This window comes from Ochlerotatus camptorhynchus, unplaced genomic scaffold (genome assembly GCF_037179485.1).
Source record: "Ochlerotatus camptorhynchus isolate MF236.1 unplaced genomic scaffold, CSIRO-AGI_Acam_v1.1 ptg000592l, whole genome shotgun sequence".
Classification (NCBI taxonomy): Eukaryota; Metazoa; Arthropoda; class Insecta; order Diptera; family Culicidae; genus Ochlerotatus; species Ochlerotatus camptorhynchus.
Window position 1 is genome coordinate 83034 of NW_027041072.1, and position 20797 is coordinate 103830.

The window sequence follows — 20797 nt, forward strand, 5'->3', positions numbered from 1 at the left end:
ATCTAACACTGCTTCTTGATTCCAATTCCGTCATAGGGGAAATGTTGACTTCGGCAATACCTTAACCTATTATCGTCAGGGGGTAAACAAAGTCCTAGAGCACTCAAATTTGGCCAATAGATGCTCTGAAACACAATGTATCCCTATGCCAAAATTGAGCTCTCAAGGACGTTGTTTACCCCCCTGACGATAATAGGTCAAGGTATTGCCGAAGCCAACATTTCCCCTACGAGTTTCAATTCTGTCCAAACACATTGAAACTTCATTGGATTCACTTTGGCATACGGATGAAGGCAGAAAAAAAAATGGAAAGGAGCGCTTCTTTTGTTTTTGAAAAGAATGGATGTAAATATTCATATTATGGGTTCTTATAGACTTTGTTTTGTAGATTTTTAATTAAACTATCGTATCGTATGATTGATTCGTTCACGTTTAAATCATTGATATATTTGAGGACGGAAATGGGCGGTATAAGCGCCCAAGGTATAAAGTAGTTCTCTACCCTATGTAAAATATATATTTTTTAAAAGCAAGTCGTCTTAGTAAATAAGTAGTCCAAAGTGTAGGTATTGCTAAATTTGCTAGCTCCCATGAGATTTATATCCAGGATCAGGAAGTGTACCAAGCACGTTTTTCCGATCCGGGAAAGATCACACCGTTGAGATGAGAAAATGAGCGCACCCACCAGAGAAAATGAGTGAACCACAATCCAGCGAACAAACGCACCATTTGCTAGTTCATGGGCTTTTTACACACTTGGTCGTCGTCGGTCGTCGTCGTCATCATCATCGCTGCTCTTATGTCTGTTGCTGCTGGTCGCGAGCAAAGTGATGCCTGATGGTGCGCGTGGTATAAAACTGTGCAACAGCCAACGTGAATGTTTAGTTCTTCCGTAGCCGACCCACTAGACGGTCGAGCTTTTTTTTCGTCGTCGTCCCATTGATTGTCGCGATTTATCACTTTGAGCTTGCCGTATAGGCTAATCTCACTCTGAAGCTGTCTGTTACTTTCGGAAGTGCACTCTCATCGCATAACTCTCACTAGCGAGGTATTTAATATAGGGTCATAGGTGCTTTCGTCGATCAGCTGGTTGTGTTGAATAAAAAATGTGATTGTAGTATAGGACAAATACGCGATTATTTTGGTACAAAATTCGTGAAGAGACGAGAATCGAGACAATTATTGTACGTATTATACGCAGATAACCCGGCCGAAGACCCTGAGGAAAGATCGTGTGAACTGGCGTGCAGAATTCGAAAGTCATTCAACGAGAAAGACGTTTGGGAGAAGAAAATAAAAAAAAGTGTGAAATCCACGGTTTAAAGCTATGTGTATGATCATAACGTCTTTCAGTGGGTCTTCAGCGGGGTGACCATTGGCCAATTGTTGGAACTTCCACAACGGTCGAGCGTTTTTCAGTTGAAAATCAGTGTACTTATAATGTTCCGGCTCATCCACTCGGGCACAATGATTGCGTGTTGACAGTGATTTGATTACTGATTAGCACGAGGCATTTTTTAAATCAATAGCTAGACCTAACTGGCGCTCACTGCAGATGGCAAAGTACGATTTTAATGAGCAGTAATATCGCATGTGTTATACTTTCTCTGTCTGCCATCCTAGCGATCGCTAAACACTGAATTATTTGCCGACGAAGTGCGTGAAATTGATAGTGTTATACGAATTATTAAGGCAGAATTTTGATTGACTTTTTACAGGAAACCCATAGATGATGTAGGCAAAAGGAAGGGAAGCTTGCGAAATCAATTTCTGTTCCGTGTAAGAGAAGGAAGCGGCGGTAGTGAAGTGGAATAGATTGAATGAATAGAAATTAGCATTGTTTAAGCAACTGAAAATTACCCATTCAAAAGCCGAGAAAAAGAAAACAAACCCAAGTTATTAGTGAGTGAATCCGTGTATTAAGTAACCGCCAGTACATAGTTGATCGGCTGCGGTGGGTTTCTCTTTTCCCGTGCCGATATGACCAGCACAACAATGCAAACCGTAATCAAGTACGTATATCTCGGCCTGACCTGGCTTTGAGCCGGCTTTCATTGCTTGTGTTTTATTTTAATCGCATTCATATTCATACTCGCTTATTCATATTCATATGGAAGGTAATTGGTGAACGTACACAGTTCTGATAAGGTGTGATGGTAGGGAAGATCGCCGAACGAAATGGGATGGATGTATATACAGTTTTAACTGAGCTTAAGCTATCTCTGACCATCAGTCTAAATATCTTCCTACAGCAAACTGCTGGATGATTTAATTGCTTGCTGTCAACAATTTTTGCATCATTACAAGCTTCGTCGGGAATAAACCAGTTCCTAATGTATGTAAAATCTCTGCCATTTGAGATGTGTTATTATTTTAATGATTACACCGGATGAAGAGTACGCATTTAAGCAATCTGCTGTAGATTGAGGCACTTTATGAATGAAAAAGTTCTGATTTAATAGTTCAAAATCACGTGAAAACGGCGGCTTAACTTAACTGGAACAGAGATTGTATGTACCTTAATATTTTAAAGAATTAACATCCTCACCACACTCGACTTCCCCGACTACAAATTCATGCATTGGTTGGCATAGAAAGCTCTCAATTAATAATTGTGGAAGTGCATCAAGAACACTAAGTTGCTCGTTTAAGAGGGTCAAAGACAGGTAGAAGAAGAATAACCACTTGAGTCGAAGCTACTTTGCTTCGGATGGTTACTTTCATTCCATATCCAGTTTACCCGTTGAAGTTTATCTTAAATTTCCATTGAAATTGATCTCAATATTCTGATGAAATTCTCTTAAAAAAGCTCCTCAAAAGCTCTGAGTTTGACCCAAGCTTGCAATTGCTCATTACAGCAAAAATGCTATTATTCGGAATTATGAAACTATTAAATATTATAATGATATCTTTTATTTGTAAGATGCAGGAAGAGGAGGTGAAGTTTGACACACAAAACCTGTCAATTTCGCTTTCAGAGTGCCACGTTGATTGCTCATTCATCGCGATTACACATTACAGCTAAAATCGCTAATTGTGGCCCTCTGAACGCAAAATTGACAGGTTTTATGTAAATACACAAACTTTACGTCCTCTTCTTGCATCTTACATATAACAATTGTTATTATTATATATCATAGTTGTATAACTCTGAAAATAGCATTTTAGCTGTAATGAGAATTTGCAAGTGACCTACCTTGGAATTCTGAGCATGAGCATGAGCATTGACGACCATAAATAGCAGTAGTTGCTACTCCGTAATTGAACAGATTTATCGAAATTTGCACAAAGAACCATATGAATGGAGCTTGGGATTGGCGATCCATTCTCAGTGTGTAAAATCCGGTGAATCTTTATTAATATTATTTTTTAGATCAATAACGGCGCCTTACGGCCATCGGGGAGGGAAAGGATTGTTATTTCGAAACCCGTTGTCACGGGAAGAATGTTTTTGTTAGTGGGAAGGGTGAATTAGAACTGGGTTTACATTGGAAAGTGATGCGATCTTTTAAAGCCTGGTAAGCAAATGACGCGACCCTATCAACTCAGTAATGTAAAGGGGCTTGGGTGCTAACCCATGATCTTCTGTTTAGTAAGCAAAAACGGTCACTCTAAGGCCATCGTGCCCCTTAAATACCAACAAGCTAAGACGATCGTTCATTATCGGTTACAAGAAGCTATTAACATGAAGTGACATCCCCAAAAGCAGTTAACAATGTCTTTCGAACCGGATCAAGCATACGTCACTTGGTTCAGAAATGGCTGCAAACGACCCGGAGCCCGTCTACCATACGCACAATTTAAATATTCTGTAAAATAAATAGAAAATTAAAATAATAATACAATCAACAAATTAAAATTATCCAGTTTGAAGTTGTCAGGACTAGGGTTTAGTGGTAGATCTTATACCAGTAATGCACCACGAAAAAGTGATCTACCAGCGTTACTGGTTTCTACTAATAACTAATACTACTACCTGGTTCATCCACCAGGATGACGTATGACTAATTAAATTACAATTACAATTAGTGATCTCCTTTTTGAATTTTATCATAAAATCGATATTCTCTTAAGAATTCTTCTGGAACTTCAGATTCAGATGGCAAAGGAGTTCTACTCGCAATTCCCTTGGAACACATTCCTAAATTCGTTTGGAGTTCTTGTCAAAATTTTGGTTAAAATAACCTATGACCTAGAATAGCGAGCTAGGACAACTTTTAAGGAAGGTACAAATCGGTTTTTTCATCTCTCTTTACCAAACTCCCCCTTTGGAGAGGGATGGTGCTATTCTACTATCTATATGCAATTTTCACACTGCCGTACTCTAACGGAACTATCAACTCTATACCTTCATCTACTCCATCTATCGTATAAAAATTACCACTACAGTCTGTTATTTGAAATTAGCATCTTCAACTATGTAAATCGTTGACTTCACGCAGAAGTAATACTAAACATATAGTCAAAGTACATAACTCTGGATGGGAGCATACCATCAATTACTGTCATTGGTCGAAAGGTACAGTAGCAGCACCTACCCCACCCGTGTCCCCTCGAGATCGTCAAGTCGACGATGACAGGAGCACATATCGTGGTAGGGGTAAACAATAGTTGCAATTTCCAAACCTACGACTGGATGCCTTCCTTCAAATAACAACTGAAGTGCGGTAAAAATCGGTAGAACTGTTTCAAACACATCGTTGGTACTTGAGCGGTCGGCTTTCATCTCTTTTTGCCAGTGGTGGCGGGGGGACACCCCTCACCATCCCTCTCTAAAGGGGGAGTTTGGTAAAGAGATATGAAAAAACCAATTTGTACCTTGCTTAAAAGTTGTCCTAGCTTTCTATTCTACTATCTATATGCAATTTTCACACTGCCGTACTCTAACGGAACTATCAACTCTATACTTTCATCTACTCCATCTATTGTATAAAAATTACCACTACAGTCTGTTATTTGAAATTAGCATCTTCAACTATGTAAATCGTTGACTTCACGCAGAAGTAATACTAAACATATAGTCAAAGTATCCAAATGTGGTTCAAAGTAAGTGGGATTGATAGATAAAGAAAGGTATTGGATGTGTTTTGCTTCGGATTTGGAAGCTGACGAGCTCTATTGCCGACCCCATTACCGACATTACCGAATTAACACACCTGTAGTGAACCAGCAACTTTCCAGAATGATTTTTTTTTTTTCAAAATCTTCATAATATAATTTTTTGTTATAATGTATTGCTGGCAATGTATTTACTTCATAAAATTGGCTAAGTTTAAGTTTACACAATTATTTGAAAAGTCTTCCGACAACCACACTGCAGAATCTGTTCATGCGGTGATTCCTTACAAATCCGGTTAATTTTTTATATTTTTTTAAGGGAATCTTACTTATTATTATTGATGAGGTATAGGAATTTGACAGATTGCAGTGGTTTGTTTATGTTTTTTCGTAAACAATCTTTTAAACTCCCATTGAGGAAAAATGTTAGGTGAGCATATCGTGAACATAAGGAAGCTCTTTGAATTATGTATGTGTGTCTCCTACCTGGGGCGAAATTTTTCAGTACTGCATCTCTTCTGTAAAATAATATAGTAATCCCGCCATTTAAAGCCTGGTCTACTTAGAATCCAGACACATAAAACCAGGTGTTTCTCGGGATTGATTTGTGATGAAGATTGTAATTTAATCAAAATTAAGGTATTTTATAGTTCTTTCATAAAAAAAATGCGAAATTCCTTCATCGGAATTCCTGCTATCATCTGACGCACACTGGACAGGTCAATCTCAGTGGCCATTTTTTTTCCAACGTCGAGCCATCTGTGCAGCGTCCTGAGTCATTATTTCAGTTTTCTTTAACTTCCGCTTGATAATTGCTCAATACTTTTCGATTGGATGGATTTACGGGCAGTTGGGTGGATTGATATCCTTGTCGACGAAATCCACCTTATTGTCGTGGTACCACTGTAACACCTCCTGGCTGTGGTGGCAGCTTGCCGAATCTGGCCAGAACATCACTGGACCTTTGTGAGCCTTAATGAAAGGTAGTGTACATTTCTTCAGGCACTCTTGCTTATATAGCTTCGAGTCTATAGTTTTGTTGGTGATGAAAAGCTTAGTTTTGAGTCCGCAGCTGCAAATTCCTTGCCAGATCATCAGTTTCCAGGCGAATTTATATGCAAAAACAAACTTGAATTTACTGAGGACATCGTGCTGTGGCCAGTGACAACTTTTGTCGGGGAACCTGTTTTTTTTTTTTATTATTAGAGACATTTTACACTTGCATAGTGCATTCATGTCTAAGTCGGGGAACCTGTCTGAAATCGGAAATTTTCAACTTTTTCGCGATATTTCGAATTGACCACGTCGGGTTTTCGACGTGGGTGTGCAGGATCAATTTTCTTTTCTCGTCTTCCATCTATGTAGCTCAAATTTTTTAATGCTGCACGTATCGAGTTGAAACTGTCACCACTGAAAAACGTGTATTTTTAAAACAAATCGCTGTTACAAACATTCCAAATCCGACCACAAGAGTCGCTGCTATAGAATAAATAAAGTGTCCTGATTCTAAGTGGACCAGACTTTATACGGTGGGTGTCCTTCAACCATTTCAGGTGATTTTCAGTAGATAACTAGTTTATGATTGACGGTACCATCCACCGCATAAATGGCGGTCATAGGCGTAGCCAGATGGGGGCAGGGGGGGGGGGCAGTCGCTAAACTCAGCAACACAAAGGCTTTCGGGGAAATCAGTTGTTTGACGTATCTTTGTCATGAAGTGAGAACATGAGCGTTGTACAGCATTTGAATCGATTTTACGAATGCAACTTTTGATTCGGTTTATCAGCTGGTAGCAATTCTTGGACCTCGAATTGTTTTTGTACACCAAAGACCTCACATTTAAAAAAAAATCAATTGGGCGACACTGAGGCAAGTTGGTTGGTTTGCTGGTACATACGGGATATTTTGATTTTCCAAGAAGGTTAGTATTTTCATAGCATAATGCGATGATGCTTTATCCGGCCAAAACACGTAGTTTCCGTCTGCGTCATATTTTCTTCAAACATTGATTTTGGTACACTTCTTCACTTTCTGTTCAAACTTGTGATTGAACTTGAATCTTACTTTTGGAGATGTTGTACAGGAATGCGAGATTTTGAGAGACGAAAGTAATTTGCATCAGCCAAAACGAGATATTTTCCTGAGTAATTTATTGCCATCCAACGGCATTGGGTTTCAACTTTCGAAATTTGTTGATCGATGTATTCTGGAGCTCTTAATTTCTTTTGACAAACTATTCCTACCCTTTTCAACGTTTTACAGATGTGAGGTTGCGTGCACTTGATTTAATCTTTGTTGTTGAACGTATTGTGTAGCGATTGCAGTCCTTTTTGTTCATTATTTTGGCTGGCTACTTCTCTTCCGAAGTGTGGTCAAGGATGCCAGAATACGATAAACAGTAGAAATTGGTACATTCTCTGATTTGAAATGATTCACCGAAAACTTTTTTCCCACGATTTTAGTGTGTTTTGAAGTACTGTACGATGCGCTCACGAAGTGCTTCTTGGTTTGATGCCATTTTGAACACAAATGAGCATTTAAAAAATAGAATAAAAAATTCTAACATTTTGTGGAGAGAGAGAGAGAGCATTGATTTCCATTTTTCATGGACATTTGTTGTTTGGTATGAGAGAGTTAAAGCTATTCTCATTTTTTGGGTATCACCCGTTATATTTAGATACCTGAAAAAAAAACTCCTTTTGTAAAAGTTAACCTTGTAAATTTTACGTTTACAATGGTCTTTTAGTATCGCTTGGAATCATTACACATATTTATTATAATGCAAAGTAGACGTAATATTTAATAATAAATTAATTGTACAGATTAACGATCAGCTGATACTAAGTGCATTACGATACCGATAAAAATAAAATCATTTTCCAAGTAACGAAGATATTCCTAAAAAAAAATCTTGAAAGTTTCTTATATATCACCGGTAAAAATTTCAGAGTGGTATCTCTTACCATTTTTTGAGTTATAAATTTTAAAAGTAATCGGGAAAATTGGAAAACTTGAAATAAAATTTTCCTGACAGTAAGTTTTTTGTTAATAGCACCAGCACCAGTGAAAAGTTTTTTTTTCTAAGCTTGAAAAAGATAGTTGAAAAACTTGTTTCATTCAGTAAATGGATTTTCCTGCTTTTCATTGTGATTTTCCTTGATCGTGAAAATGTTGGTGGAAAACATTTTGCAAATTATATTTTATATGAAATAATTTCCTTATCATTTAATTATAATACATTTGTTCTACGATGCTTGGTTCATGAGTTATGAATTTTCAAAATACATGATATCCAGGAAAACCAGAAAACTTCAACTGAAGTTTTCCGGAAAAAGCTGGACACCCCGATTTTTTTGAATTTTGATTTCATTTATATGGTTTCTAGCTGACTGTGCCCTTGGGATTCAATATTAGCTTGAGTTTATGCGCCGACTAAAACAAGCAAGGGGTCTCAAACAATCAAAAGAACCTTTCTGGGAACCAAAAAACCCCTGCATACAAACGCCGATCGGTTCAGTAGTTTAAGAGTCTATAAGGGTCAGACAGACAGACAGAAATTCATTTACAACTATTTCATTATCAAAATTATCACAATTGATTATTAGATTGCATAATTATCCTAGTAGCCCTAGTACAAATTTTAGTCATAAACAGGTTGCTGCAACTTTTCGCAACATAATTATGCTACTTGGGTAACACTGTAATATCAGTCCGAATACCAAAGCTGGTAGTTGTCAAAAACCGGTCCAGAAAAGTTAAATTTATTCTACTTCGTTTATAAAGGTCATCGTAGTGCGAACGGGCAGCTGATTTTCCGAATACCAGTCAACTGGTTCTTGATTTAGGATCGATCCGAAATCTAGATAGGTGATAAAGTTCCCATAAATCACAAACGTTGTTGGAATGAAATTTTGCTAACAATGATCGAACTTTCACTAATATATCTTAGCAAAATACCTTTACATGCGGTTCTTTGTATATTAAAATATTTTCAAGAAACAGACTAGCACATTTTTGTAAATTTGCATTCGAATCTTGTAATTTTATTGATTCGAAAAATTAAATACCAACCAACATCTAAACATATAACAGTTGCAAACTGAACTCGTCAATGAAGCATGTTTTTCTCTCTTCTGGGAAAACCTAATTCTTTATGCGTTCAAACGGTAGTAAAGCGGCTTCTAAGGAAACTTGCAGGTAGCCAAAATGCCTATACAGACGATCTATGTAGTCCGTCCAAACATGTCGCTGTCAGAGAAGATTGCTGCAGATGAGCACATATATGTATATAACTAACCTACAGCATAGCATCGGATCGGTCACGGAACTGGTTTCGGTCGATAGTGTGACCGTCCTCCGTGGTCCGGTCCATCATCATACACAGCTGGACACAAAACCGGCGCACAGCTTGTGTATGGCTCATGATGAAAGCTTCGTGCGTATTTGTGGTTCAAACTCAAATAGGTTGAGAATTAGTAATTTGTTCAACACCACAGATCACGACGGCGGTGAATGCCGCCCCGTGTGCGCGGTGGCGATCGACGCCAAAGAAGAAACGGCAATACAGGTGAATTCCAGCGATTGGTTATGCAATCAACCGTGCAAGTTTTTCTTTTGCGATAACAACAAAGATCGGAGAATTGAACCCATTTATTTATGTGTTTAACTCTACTGTGTTCGAGATGATTTATAAACAAGTAAATGTTTCATCAGGATTGTCATATAATTTTCCATGAATTTTTGCTGATTTTTCACGAGATGTAATTTATATCAAACGTAAATAATCAAACAGTTTTACGCCCTGTAAAATTAAAGTTTTACAGTTGGAAGCTAAGAGAAAAGGATATAATTTCAGTGTGTGTATTTTAAGATCATTGATATGGCCGATGTTTAATTCACACCTTTTATTAACGAATTTTATGTCACACACAGCAAAAAAATAATTTTGATATCACGTCAAAGTGGATGCACTACAATCATGTCGAAAATATGGTGTAATATTACTTGCTAAAAAGGACAAAATTATCATTAATACAATGCATGAACTGACATTACGCTGCTTTTACTGCATTTGTTTATTTATGTGGTCATAAAAATTACATGAAATTTTCGACATGATTGTAGTGCATCCACTTTGATGTGATATCAAAATTATTTTTTTTGCTGTGCAGGTAATGTGGGGCTATGGATCTGGATCCACATTGAAAACTAATGCAATCTTTTAAAATCTCTCAGTAATCCAAAGGGGACTGGGATTGAATCCACGATCTTATGCTCAGTAAGCAAAAATGGTTGCCAAATCCCTGCACCAAAGCAAACTGAAAAATCAAACTATACACCAAAAAATTATGAATTTTAATGGTGATGTAAATATCCATGCATGCTAGAATTGAAGCATGTAAACTTCCTTTTAACGTAAACTAGCAACTTGCAAGAAATATTGCTTACAAAGATGGATGGTTGCATGCAATATTTAGAATATTTCATTAAATTACTCATAAACTTACACGATCTGTAATGTGAATTTGTATGATATGTGACGCTTCATTTATGTGCATCATAAATCAAGTTATATTCCCCAATCAGTCCGAATACCAAAACTGGTAGTTGTCGAAAACCGGTCCAGAAAAGTTAAATTTATTCTACTTCGTTTAGTAAGGTCATCGTAGTGCGCACGGGCAGCTGATTTTCCCAATACCAGTCAACTGGTTCTTGATTTAGGATCGATCCGAAATCTAGATAGGTTATAAAGTTCCCATAAATAACAAACGTTGTTGGAATGAAATTTTGCTAACAATGATCGAACTTTCACTAATATATCTTAGCAAAATACCTTTACATGTGGTTCTTTGTATATTAAACTTAAAAAAATTACACGATCTGTAATGTGAATTTGTATGATATGTGACGCTCCATTTATGTGCATCATAGTGACAGAAATTTATACTACTTTTTCGAACTGTGTAGTTTCGAAAAACCCGATACAGAAAAGCGTACGCGCAACATAACTCATCGTCACTCGTGGTCATTTACACAGCAAAAAAATAATTTTGATATCACGTCAAAGTGGATGCACTACAATCATGTCGAAAATATGGTGTAATATTACTTGCTAAAAAGGACAAAATTATCATTAATACAATGCATGAACTGACATTACGCTGCTTTTACTGCATTTGTTTATTTATGTGGTCATAAAAATTACATGAAATTTTCGACATGATTGTAGTGCATCCACTTTGATGTGATATCAACATTTTTTTTTTTTTTTTTTTTTTAACTCTTTATTTGTTCCAAATTCAAAATAAATTACATTTCATTTTAACCTAGGTGCTCCAGTTACTGCAGTAACGTACCAGCCTTAATTGTTATGATATATATCTTATTTTTTTTAACATTGTTCATGTCTTGGCAATTCAGTATTTTAAACAGGTTTTTTAACCTGCATGTCAGTATAACAATTGATATCTTAAAACTAAAAACTAAAACTAAATCTTATCTAAGTATAAAGGGAATTAATCGTTGCAATTGAGGATTGCAACGATTTTTGCCTGAAATTATTAATTATTTTGTTGGACATTTGTGCTAAAGTCTCAACATTCGAAATTCTATGTACTTCGGTTGTACTGTACCAGGGAGGCAACTTCAAAATCATTTTCAGAATTTTGTTCTGAATCCTTTGAAGTGCTTTTTTCCTGGTAGTGCAGCAACTAGACCATATTGGCACAGCGTAAAGCATGGCCGGTCTAAAAACTTGTTTAAATATTAGAAGTTTATTCGTCAGGCAAAGTTTGGATTTCCTGTTTATAAGAGGACCCTAATAAACAAATACCATAAAAGAACTGTATCCCGGATGGGTAATCTATCCCACAAATGGTTTGGATGATACCCCGAACACGTCGTTAAGCTCTCTTTTATGGTTATTTTTATTAGGGGATACAAACATTTAATATATTTGTTACATTTGGCTTGAATGCCCTCAATGTGATCTTTAAAAGTTAATTTTTGGTCAAGTATTAATCCAAGATATTTCACTTGGTTTGACCAGGAAATTGGAACTCCGTTCATAGTGACTATGTGACTACTACTAGGTTTCAAAAACGAAGCTCTAGGCTTATGTGGAAATATTATAAGTTGAGTTTTGGAAGCGTTGGGAGAAATCTTCCATTTTTGTAAATAAGAAGAGAAAATATCTAAACTTTTCTGCAGTCTGCTGCAAATAACACGAAGACTTCTTCCTTTAGCGGAAATGCCTGTGTCATCAGCGAACAAAGATTTGTGGCAACCCTGAGGCAAATCAGGGAGGTCCGAAGTGAAAATGTTATACAATATAGGCCCAAGAATGCTACCCTGAGGAACTCCTGCCCTAACAGGTAGTCGATTAGATTTGGAATTTTGATAATTTACTTGAAGAGTTCTGTCAGTTAAATAATTTTGAACTAATTTCATAATATAAAGTGGAAAATTAAACTTTTTCAATTTAGCAATCAAACCTTCATGCCAAACACTGTCGAATGCTTTTTCTATGTCTAGAAGAGCAACTCCAGTTGAGTGGCCTTCAGATTTGTTTGAACGAATTAAATTGTTAACTCTTAAGAGTTGATGAGTAGTTGAATGCCCATGGCGAAATCCAAACTGCTCATCTGCAAAAATTGAGTTCGTATTGATGTGAAGCATCATTCTATTCAAAATTATCTTTTCAAAAAGTTTACTTATTGAAGAAAGCAAACTTATTGGACGGTAGCTAGAAGCTTCAGCTGGATTTTTATCCGGCTTCAAAATTGGAACAACTTTTGCATTTTTCCATTTATCAGGAAAGTATGCCAAATGGAAACATCTGTTAAATAATTTTACCAAGAAAGACAAGGTACTCTCTGGGAGTTTTTTGATGAGGATATAGAAAATTCCATCATCACCTGGAGCTTTCATATTTTGAAAATTTTTAGTTATAGACCTTACTTCGTCCAAATCAGTCCCCCAGGAATCATCAAAAATATTTTCCCGAGAGAAAATATTCAGAAAATCCCGAGCAACCTGATTCTCAATAGGACTAGTAAGACCCAAACTGAAATTATGGGAACTCTCGAATTGCTTAGCAAGTTTCTGAGCTTTTTCCAAATTTGTGATCAACATTTTACCACCTTCTTTAAGCGCTGGAATAGGCTTTTGAGGTTTTTTCAAAATTTTTGTGAGTTTCCAAAAGGGTTTGGAACTCGGGTCTAATTTAGAAATATTATTTTCAAAAGTTTTGTTCCTCAGGGCAGATAATCGCTTTTTAATTTGTTTTTGCAAATCCCGCCAGATAACTTTCATGGCAGGATCGCGTGTTCTTTGATATTGTCTCCTACGGACATTTTTAAGACGGATCAAGAGCTGAAGATCATCGTCTATTATAATTGAATCGAATTTAACCTCGCATTTTGGTACTGAGGCAGCTCTTGCTTCAACTATAGAAGTAGTCAGAGATTCAAGAGCATAATTAATTTCATCTTTGGTTTGCAAAGGAATGTTTGGATCGAAGTTATATTCCATAAATGTTCGATACTGCTCCCAATCAGCTCTATGGTAATTGAAAGTAGAGCTGTTGGGATTACAAATTATTTCTTGGGATATTTCAAAAGTTACTGGAAGGTGATCAGAACCGAAGTCAGCATGGGTAACCAATTGGCTACAAAGTTGACATGAATCAGTTAAGACCAAATCAATAGTGGAGGGATTTCTTGCTGAAGAAAAGCATGTTGCGCTGTTTGGATATTGAATAGTGTAATAACCTGCAGAACAATCATCAAACAGAATATTACCATTGGAATTGCTTTGAGCATTATTCCATGAGCGGTGTTTTGCATTAAAATCACCAATAATAAAGAATTTAGACCTATGACGGGTAAGTTTCTGGAGGTCACCCTTGAGAAAATTCTTTTGCTGGCCTACGCATTGGAATGGCAAATAGGCAGCTATAAACGTAAGTTGTCCAAATTTTGTTTCAACAGAAACTCCCAAAGTTTCAAAAACTTTGGTTTCAAATGAAGAAAGAATTTTATGTTTGATTCGTCTATGAATAATGATGGCAACGCCACCACAGGGTCCATCAAGACGATCATTTCTATAAATCAAGTAATTTGCGTCCTTCTTAACCTTATGGGCAGGTTTAAGGAACGTTTCAGTTATAACGGCAATATGCACGTTATGAACTATCAAAAAGTTAAATAGCTCGTCTTCATAATCTTTAAGAGATCGAGCATTCCAATTTACAATATTTAATGCTTTAAAATCCATTACTGAATTTTAAAGTCATGACAATATTATTTGCAAATTTTACTCCAGTTTGAATAGCATCAAACATGGAGTTAGATTTAAGCATATCAGAAATCATGTCAATTAATGAATTCTGTAAAAATTCCATTTTGGGGGCAGTAATGCTTCCTAAGTCAAAATTGTCAAAATTTCCGTTAGAACGTTGGTTAGTATTTTGATTTCTACCCGTTGCAATAGCAGCATAGGTAGCTCCATTAACTCGCTGAACATTGTTAGCAGCGAGGGGAGTAGGTACAGATGAAACATTTGAAGCAGGGGAGATATTTGTACCTACGGGTACGAATGTAGAATTTGTTCCTCGCTGACCGTTGTTAACAGCAGAGGAACAAATTCTACATTCGTACTACAGGTACCTGGTCGGAAACGTGGAGCGTTTCCTACCTGACGGTTAGAACGAGATTGTAGGATCGCTTTGCGAGTCTTACATTCCCAAAAATTGGATTTGTGGTTTTCACCACAATTTGAACATTTAAATTTCTTAGGATCTTCCTTCACAGGACAGTCGTCCTTTGCGTGAGAGGAATCACCACAATTCATGCATTTAGCTGGCATGTAGCAATTTTTAGTTCCGTGACCCCATCCCTGGCACTTACGGCACTGGGTGAGGTTTTGGAAATTTCCTCCAGTCTTCCTGAAGTGTTCCCACTTCACTCGGACATGGAGCATAAGGCTAGCTTTTTCTAAGGCCTTAAGGTTGTTTAGTTCACTAGACTTGAAGTGAACTAAATAAAAATCATTAGAAATCCCGTTGCGCGAATCGCCAGGATGGGATTTCATTTTCATTTTGATTACTTGGAGTGGCACAACTCCAAGTAATTTTGCCAGTTCATCTTTGATCTGATCCAGGGATTCACCACTGGGCAGTCCTTTCATGACAACCTTGAACACACGTTCAGTTTTGGTGTCGTAAGTAAAACATTTGTGCTTCTTCTCAGTAAGATACTTGAGAAGACATTTAAATCCGTCCAAGGTTTCAGCCAATACACGGCATTCACCCCGACGTCCAATTTGTAGTGAAAACTTAACTTTCACGAAATTCAAAAGTTCCATGCGAAGAGCATGGAAATCGGTAGTGGTTATCACAATAGGGGGAATCTTTTCCTTCTTGGCATTAAGCCGGGAAAGTTTACTAGAATTTTTCTTGGATGATGGATCATTCTCATCATCCGTGAGCAAATCAAATTGATTACTCAAATTAATTTCATCAGAAGGGGGGTCAAGAGTTTGCCCCTTTCTTTTGCGTTTAGGCGCCATGGCGGCAGTAAATTTTTATCCAAATCGACTTCCAAGCAGATTACTATAAGAATCTGAAGGATCGAAGAGGAATTTTCCAAATCGATATCCAAGAAGGATTACCTCGGGTAGGGTCCAAACAAGGATCGAAGAGGAATAAGAGTTGAACAAGGTAGAAAATTTTTACAGGTTGAGCACTGAAAAGTGCTGTTTAAATTTGTTGTAGCTTTAGGTAGTAGTAACACTTCCTTCAGCAAAAAGCAAATAGATCCGCACGGCAAGAGAGCACGATGCGGACTTGATATCAACATTATTTTTTTGCTGTGTACTTCTGGTCTTAGAGTTACTTCTATGGTAAATACCATTGGTAATACTCACTCACTTTTCTCGGCGATGGCCACAACCGATTCAAGTGCAACTGGTTTCATTTTGTTGGTATCTATTTCCAATAAAATCCTATTAAATTTCTAGCCGATCGGACATTTAGTTCCGGAGATATGACCAACATTTTGCAAGAAAACCGTAATACCAACCGGTGGAAACTATCGATTTAAAATTGGCTCCCAACTTGACTAGCCTATTGGTCTCAAGTAAATCTATAAGCGAACTCCATTCTAGTCGAAATTCTAGTACTACACTATGTTTGTTATGATTCGCTATGAAAGTTTAACAGATAAAATGAGGGGTTCGTGGATTTTCCTATGTTTCGAGGGGTGCATCGATTAGCTTGGGACCAAAGAGAGTACCAGAGCTGAGCCAAAAAGTTGAGCACGTTTCTTCGGGACACCAGCAGGTGTTACAGGTTATAGATACCTCTATGGTAATACTCAGTTTTTTCCGGACTGGCCGAACCGATTTCAGTGTAACAGGTTTAATTTTATAAAGAACGAGAGAAGGATTAAAGGAACAAAATAAATAATCCTGATAATGTGAGAAGGATTAGTCATTTCCATTTAATTCCACTACAATAAATGCTTATCCTTGACAGATACGTTTATTTTATTTACAATGTGCCAAATTCTTCAGTGTTTTGTTCTAATACTTGTAACAGCAATTAATGTAATGGAATTAAATAGAAATTACTAATCCTTCTCTCATTCATTCTACAGGCGTTCCACTAAAGAAGCCCACATTTATCAGGATGATTTATTTTGTTAGAACCAGACTCACGCAGAACCCTATTGAATTGTATCGCTTCCGGAGATAAGAACAAAAGCCCCTATTCATCTTCCTACAGCTGTTAGGTGGGTTTCTCGTATAATTTTAAATAGGTTCATTTGATATTCTTAGAACGTGCTTGTGTTGAGAAACTGATGTAGAAATTAATGCAATGTAGCGGCGCCGGTGGTGTAGTGGTAGCGTGATTACCTCTTACCCCAGCAGGCCTGGGTTCAATCCCAGTCGGCGCCGCCGGGATGTTCTGAGGCATAACATCTCTGATCACGCCTTCCTTCGGATGGGAAGTAAAGCCGTTGGTCCCCGGTTCATGAATTGATGGGTCGATAGGTAGGATCCAGGTGTGGAAGCTGCCTTCCTGGTGTCGGTAGCATTGGTGCTCAGCACGGAAAACAAGATCGACGGAAAACGAATCAAGGAAAAAAAACTCAATGCAATGTAGTTTGAGGTGGAGTTTGAAAATAAAACCCAAAAATAGGAAAATTGTTTGCCTGCGAGCGAATGACAACTACTAAGCCTTTCAACTTTTTTTTATATCTTTTTAAGGAGATTTTTAGCCCCGGACTAGTTCATCTCCGATTGAAGCCTTTTGACTGAAAATTAACGCAGTCACCAGATTGATGAAAATTTTACCATCCTGACGTTTGCAGTCAAAAGTAGTTACGGCAATTTAGCAATTTCTTGTGATTCTCTTAGGTTTCCAGGCGTAAATATATGCCAATTAAAATAAACATAAACTGGCTAACTAATTTCGAAGGAATTAATCACTTTAAACTAAACTTCCACCAGCACCACTCTCAAATAACATGATCAAAACAAATCCATATAATAGGATTGATTGGCACGCATATTTAGCAACGCAACTGGGATTGAATCAATCAGTTTTGATTTTTTTTATTAGCAATGAAACGGTAATACAAATAAAAAAAATCAGATCTTTTCTTCATCTTCATCATCATCATCATCTACATCTTCTCCTTCTGAATCGATATCAATTATTTTTTATGTATTATAACATCCATTCGTGACTTCTCCTTTCTTTTTTGTTATAAATAGAAATTTTACTTCATTAGGAAAACTTTCATAATTATTATTTTCCTTCACAAAATAAACGAACCACTGGATATGAAAATGAGATTAATTATATCATGATATATACATATTGGTATTTTCCGCTTGTTAAATGCTGAATAAATTCCATGTAATGATTTAAGGTTTCGGTATAGCAAACTTTAATTTTGTTAAGGTACATATATATGTTCTGAACATGAAATCGCAATGTCTTTGAGCTTTTTATTGTATTCCAAATACTCCGGTAATTTCGGAACTGGTCTCAGGATTTGCTAAAAAGCCTTAAGGTTAAAGACACCGTCACTGTATTCTTCTTCCTTTTTCCTATACAAAATTTAAAATTCTCTGGCAAATCCAGTGCAGTCGCGGACGGCGCTGGTATTGCCTATTAGAAAGTTGTAGATCACACGTTTTTACACAATGAGGATGAATAACAAGTCCCATCATCTGTTGATTCTCTTTGTAAGGTGATACGGCAATAACATACCGTAGGCAGTCAAACATGCTCAACTGATCAGAAAATTAAATGAAATTCTTCAGATATTCTCTCAATGAGTCAGGTTGATCAGACCTACAGTAGATCTTCAAAACCGTTCCTGATTACCCTGACCTCTTGAATTAATATGTAAAGTCCTTCAATTTACTTTAAAGCCGGTTGCAGGTTTTCAGGATCAACTAAAATTTTTTAAATAATACCAAAAGAACTATATTGAAAACTTTATCAGGTTTATCATGGATTATTCATAAGTCTGGTTAGTTACATCTACTGATAAGGCAGCCAGTAATTATTTCGTAACATATTCACCTCCGGGCATCAGAATGGTTGTGCGGTTTAAACGGTTACTACACTATTCTTTTCAGTACATTATGCGATTACCTTTGCCCTTCTGGATAAAAATCAGGTAATTTTGAATGCAGCCAGTATCCTTTATAGGTCATGATCTGACCAAAAAGTAGTACCACCCATCGGAAAGGACATCTCGATAAGTTTGTGAATACTCCAAGCGTACTGAGCTAGCACATCGTTTCAACCGCAGTAAATGCATCAAGGAAAAAGCTGTTTCGTCGTTAATTTACAAAGGAGCAGTAGTAGCAGCAGGTAGCTCCTTGACACTGATTCCTTGCAAGCTCAATGCTTTCCCGCGGTCTTGAATTACAATATTGCATGTCACGTTCGAATTTGTTACCCCCGCGTCGTTAGTATAGGAGCGATTCTTGTCATCATCGTTCGTTCGCTCTCACTCGTTCGTCCACCCTTCCCGTATCAACAGGGTACAGAGTGTTCACCCAGTTTAATATCCGCGTACGCCGATGGACTGCAGAAAGGATGGCAACAATTTGCGTTTTTGAGCTAACATTTCCATTTGTCATCGACTTGGCTCGAGTAAGCAGGTGCCTTATGGTGATACCTGTATTGGTATTCCTGACCAGACATTTCATAATGGCATTTTCTGGTAGCGCAATTCTTGTCGATCATCCATTTAGCGGTCGATGTCAATGTATCACCTCGCAAACTCGCGACGAAGACGGCGACATACAGGGCGAGGCACAGTCTGCTATAGAAGGACGATGGGGTGCGATTGAACTGTAGGTACAGTAAATATAATCCAGTGACGCGATGAAAAAGCGTCAACAATAAAAAAGGCAATTTGCTGCTTGCTTGCTTGCTTCAAAGTGTAAATAAAAACAAAGCATTACGCACCTTCTTCAAGGCCAATGCCACGTATCGAGCTTACTGGACGAGACATTCAAAGTCCATTGCTGCCGGGCGATCAGGATTAGCAAAGGTTCGTATTTCAAAGTTGCCAATTAGCGCAAACTGGGGGTTTCTCTAATTTTTTTTTTTTAGTATACAGCCGGTATGGTAATGTTATTGAACTGGAACTTTTATTTACTTATTTTGCCGCTATTTACATTTCGTGTTATTTTTCCTCTGTCTTTTCCAGTACCACCTAACCGTACGTAAAAGTCAATCGAGTGGAATTGCTCTTTTTATTGCCGATCAAGGAAAGCGATGATCTGATGCGATTGGTACCCACAAAATTTAGTCGCGGTGCTGCGACTTAAAATTCTTAATTTATTCCACCGTGGGGCAGAACGAACGGCAAATCAATGGCGGTAATAATAATTGACCTACAAGAGCAGTGCGTACCTGCTTGGAATATGTATCGGTGTTTTACGGTGGAATCTGTAACCAGTGCGTTTATATGGCATGCATTTGGCTGTGGTTTTTTCACAGCGGATCAGCCTACTTCGGAAAACTGGAATTCACGAAAACTAACGGACGCAACATACCTATCTAGATGGAATGATTAATTTTGTTTTCTGCTCCAAGAGCAATGATGTGGATTTAGAAGCCATGAAATTTGTTTTGCCCATTCAATTTCCTTAGTCGCTTTTGGGGCTTTTTTGTTATTTTGTTTTAGGTTGATAGTTTTGTAATCGATTGTCCGCGTTTGGCGTGAAGGTGTGTTGTATTTTTTTTTATTCCATTCTTTATTACACAATAAAACTTTGTGTCTTGATTTTTCAAGCTCTAAGGAAAAGTCCAAAATTCTAAATAATTTCGAACTAGTTTGCAGTTCATGTCAACGTTTCAGCAGGTTGAAAAAGGCTACAATAAATGCTGAAACGTTGGGATGAGTGGTAAACGTGAATATATTTTCAAATGAGTAGTTTATCTAGAATTCCTCATTCTTTTCAAACGATGTATATCCTGCTATTTGCACTCATAGGACATTTTGAACTTTTTTAAAGACCTCTATTGAAATTAACGTCAGTTTTAAATTGATTTAGAAACCGATGTTTTTTTCCTATTAGAACTCGGGCAATACTGCATATTGAATTGCGACATACTAACCAGGATTTATGGATCATATTATTTTCTTCGCACAAAGTACACCAATGCTCCCTGCATCTTCAGTTGAATAATCATGTCTGTAGA

At 37.2% G+C, this 20797-nt stretch overlaps 1 protein-coding gene across 1 annotated transcript in view; it reads left to right on the plus strand.

The window, feature by feature from the left end:
• Positions 1–870: 870 nt before the first annotated feature.
• Positions 871–20797, plus strand: part of Nep2 (Neprilysin 2) — a 70719-nt gene continuing 50792 nt past the window's right edge. Inside the window, exons 1-2 of the mRNA XM_065237111.1 lie at positions 871–1048; positions 1719–2012. Of these exons, the coding sequence (XP_065093183.1) occupies positions 1981–2012 (32 nt within the window). The 5' untranslated portion in view covers positions 871–1048; positions 1719–1980. The remainder of the gene's footprint in view (positions 1049–1718; positions 2013–20797) is intronic.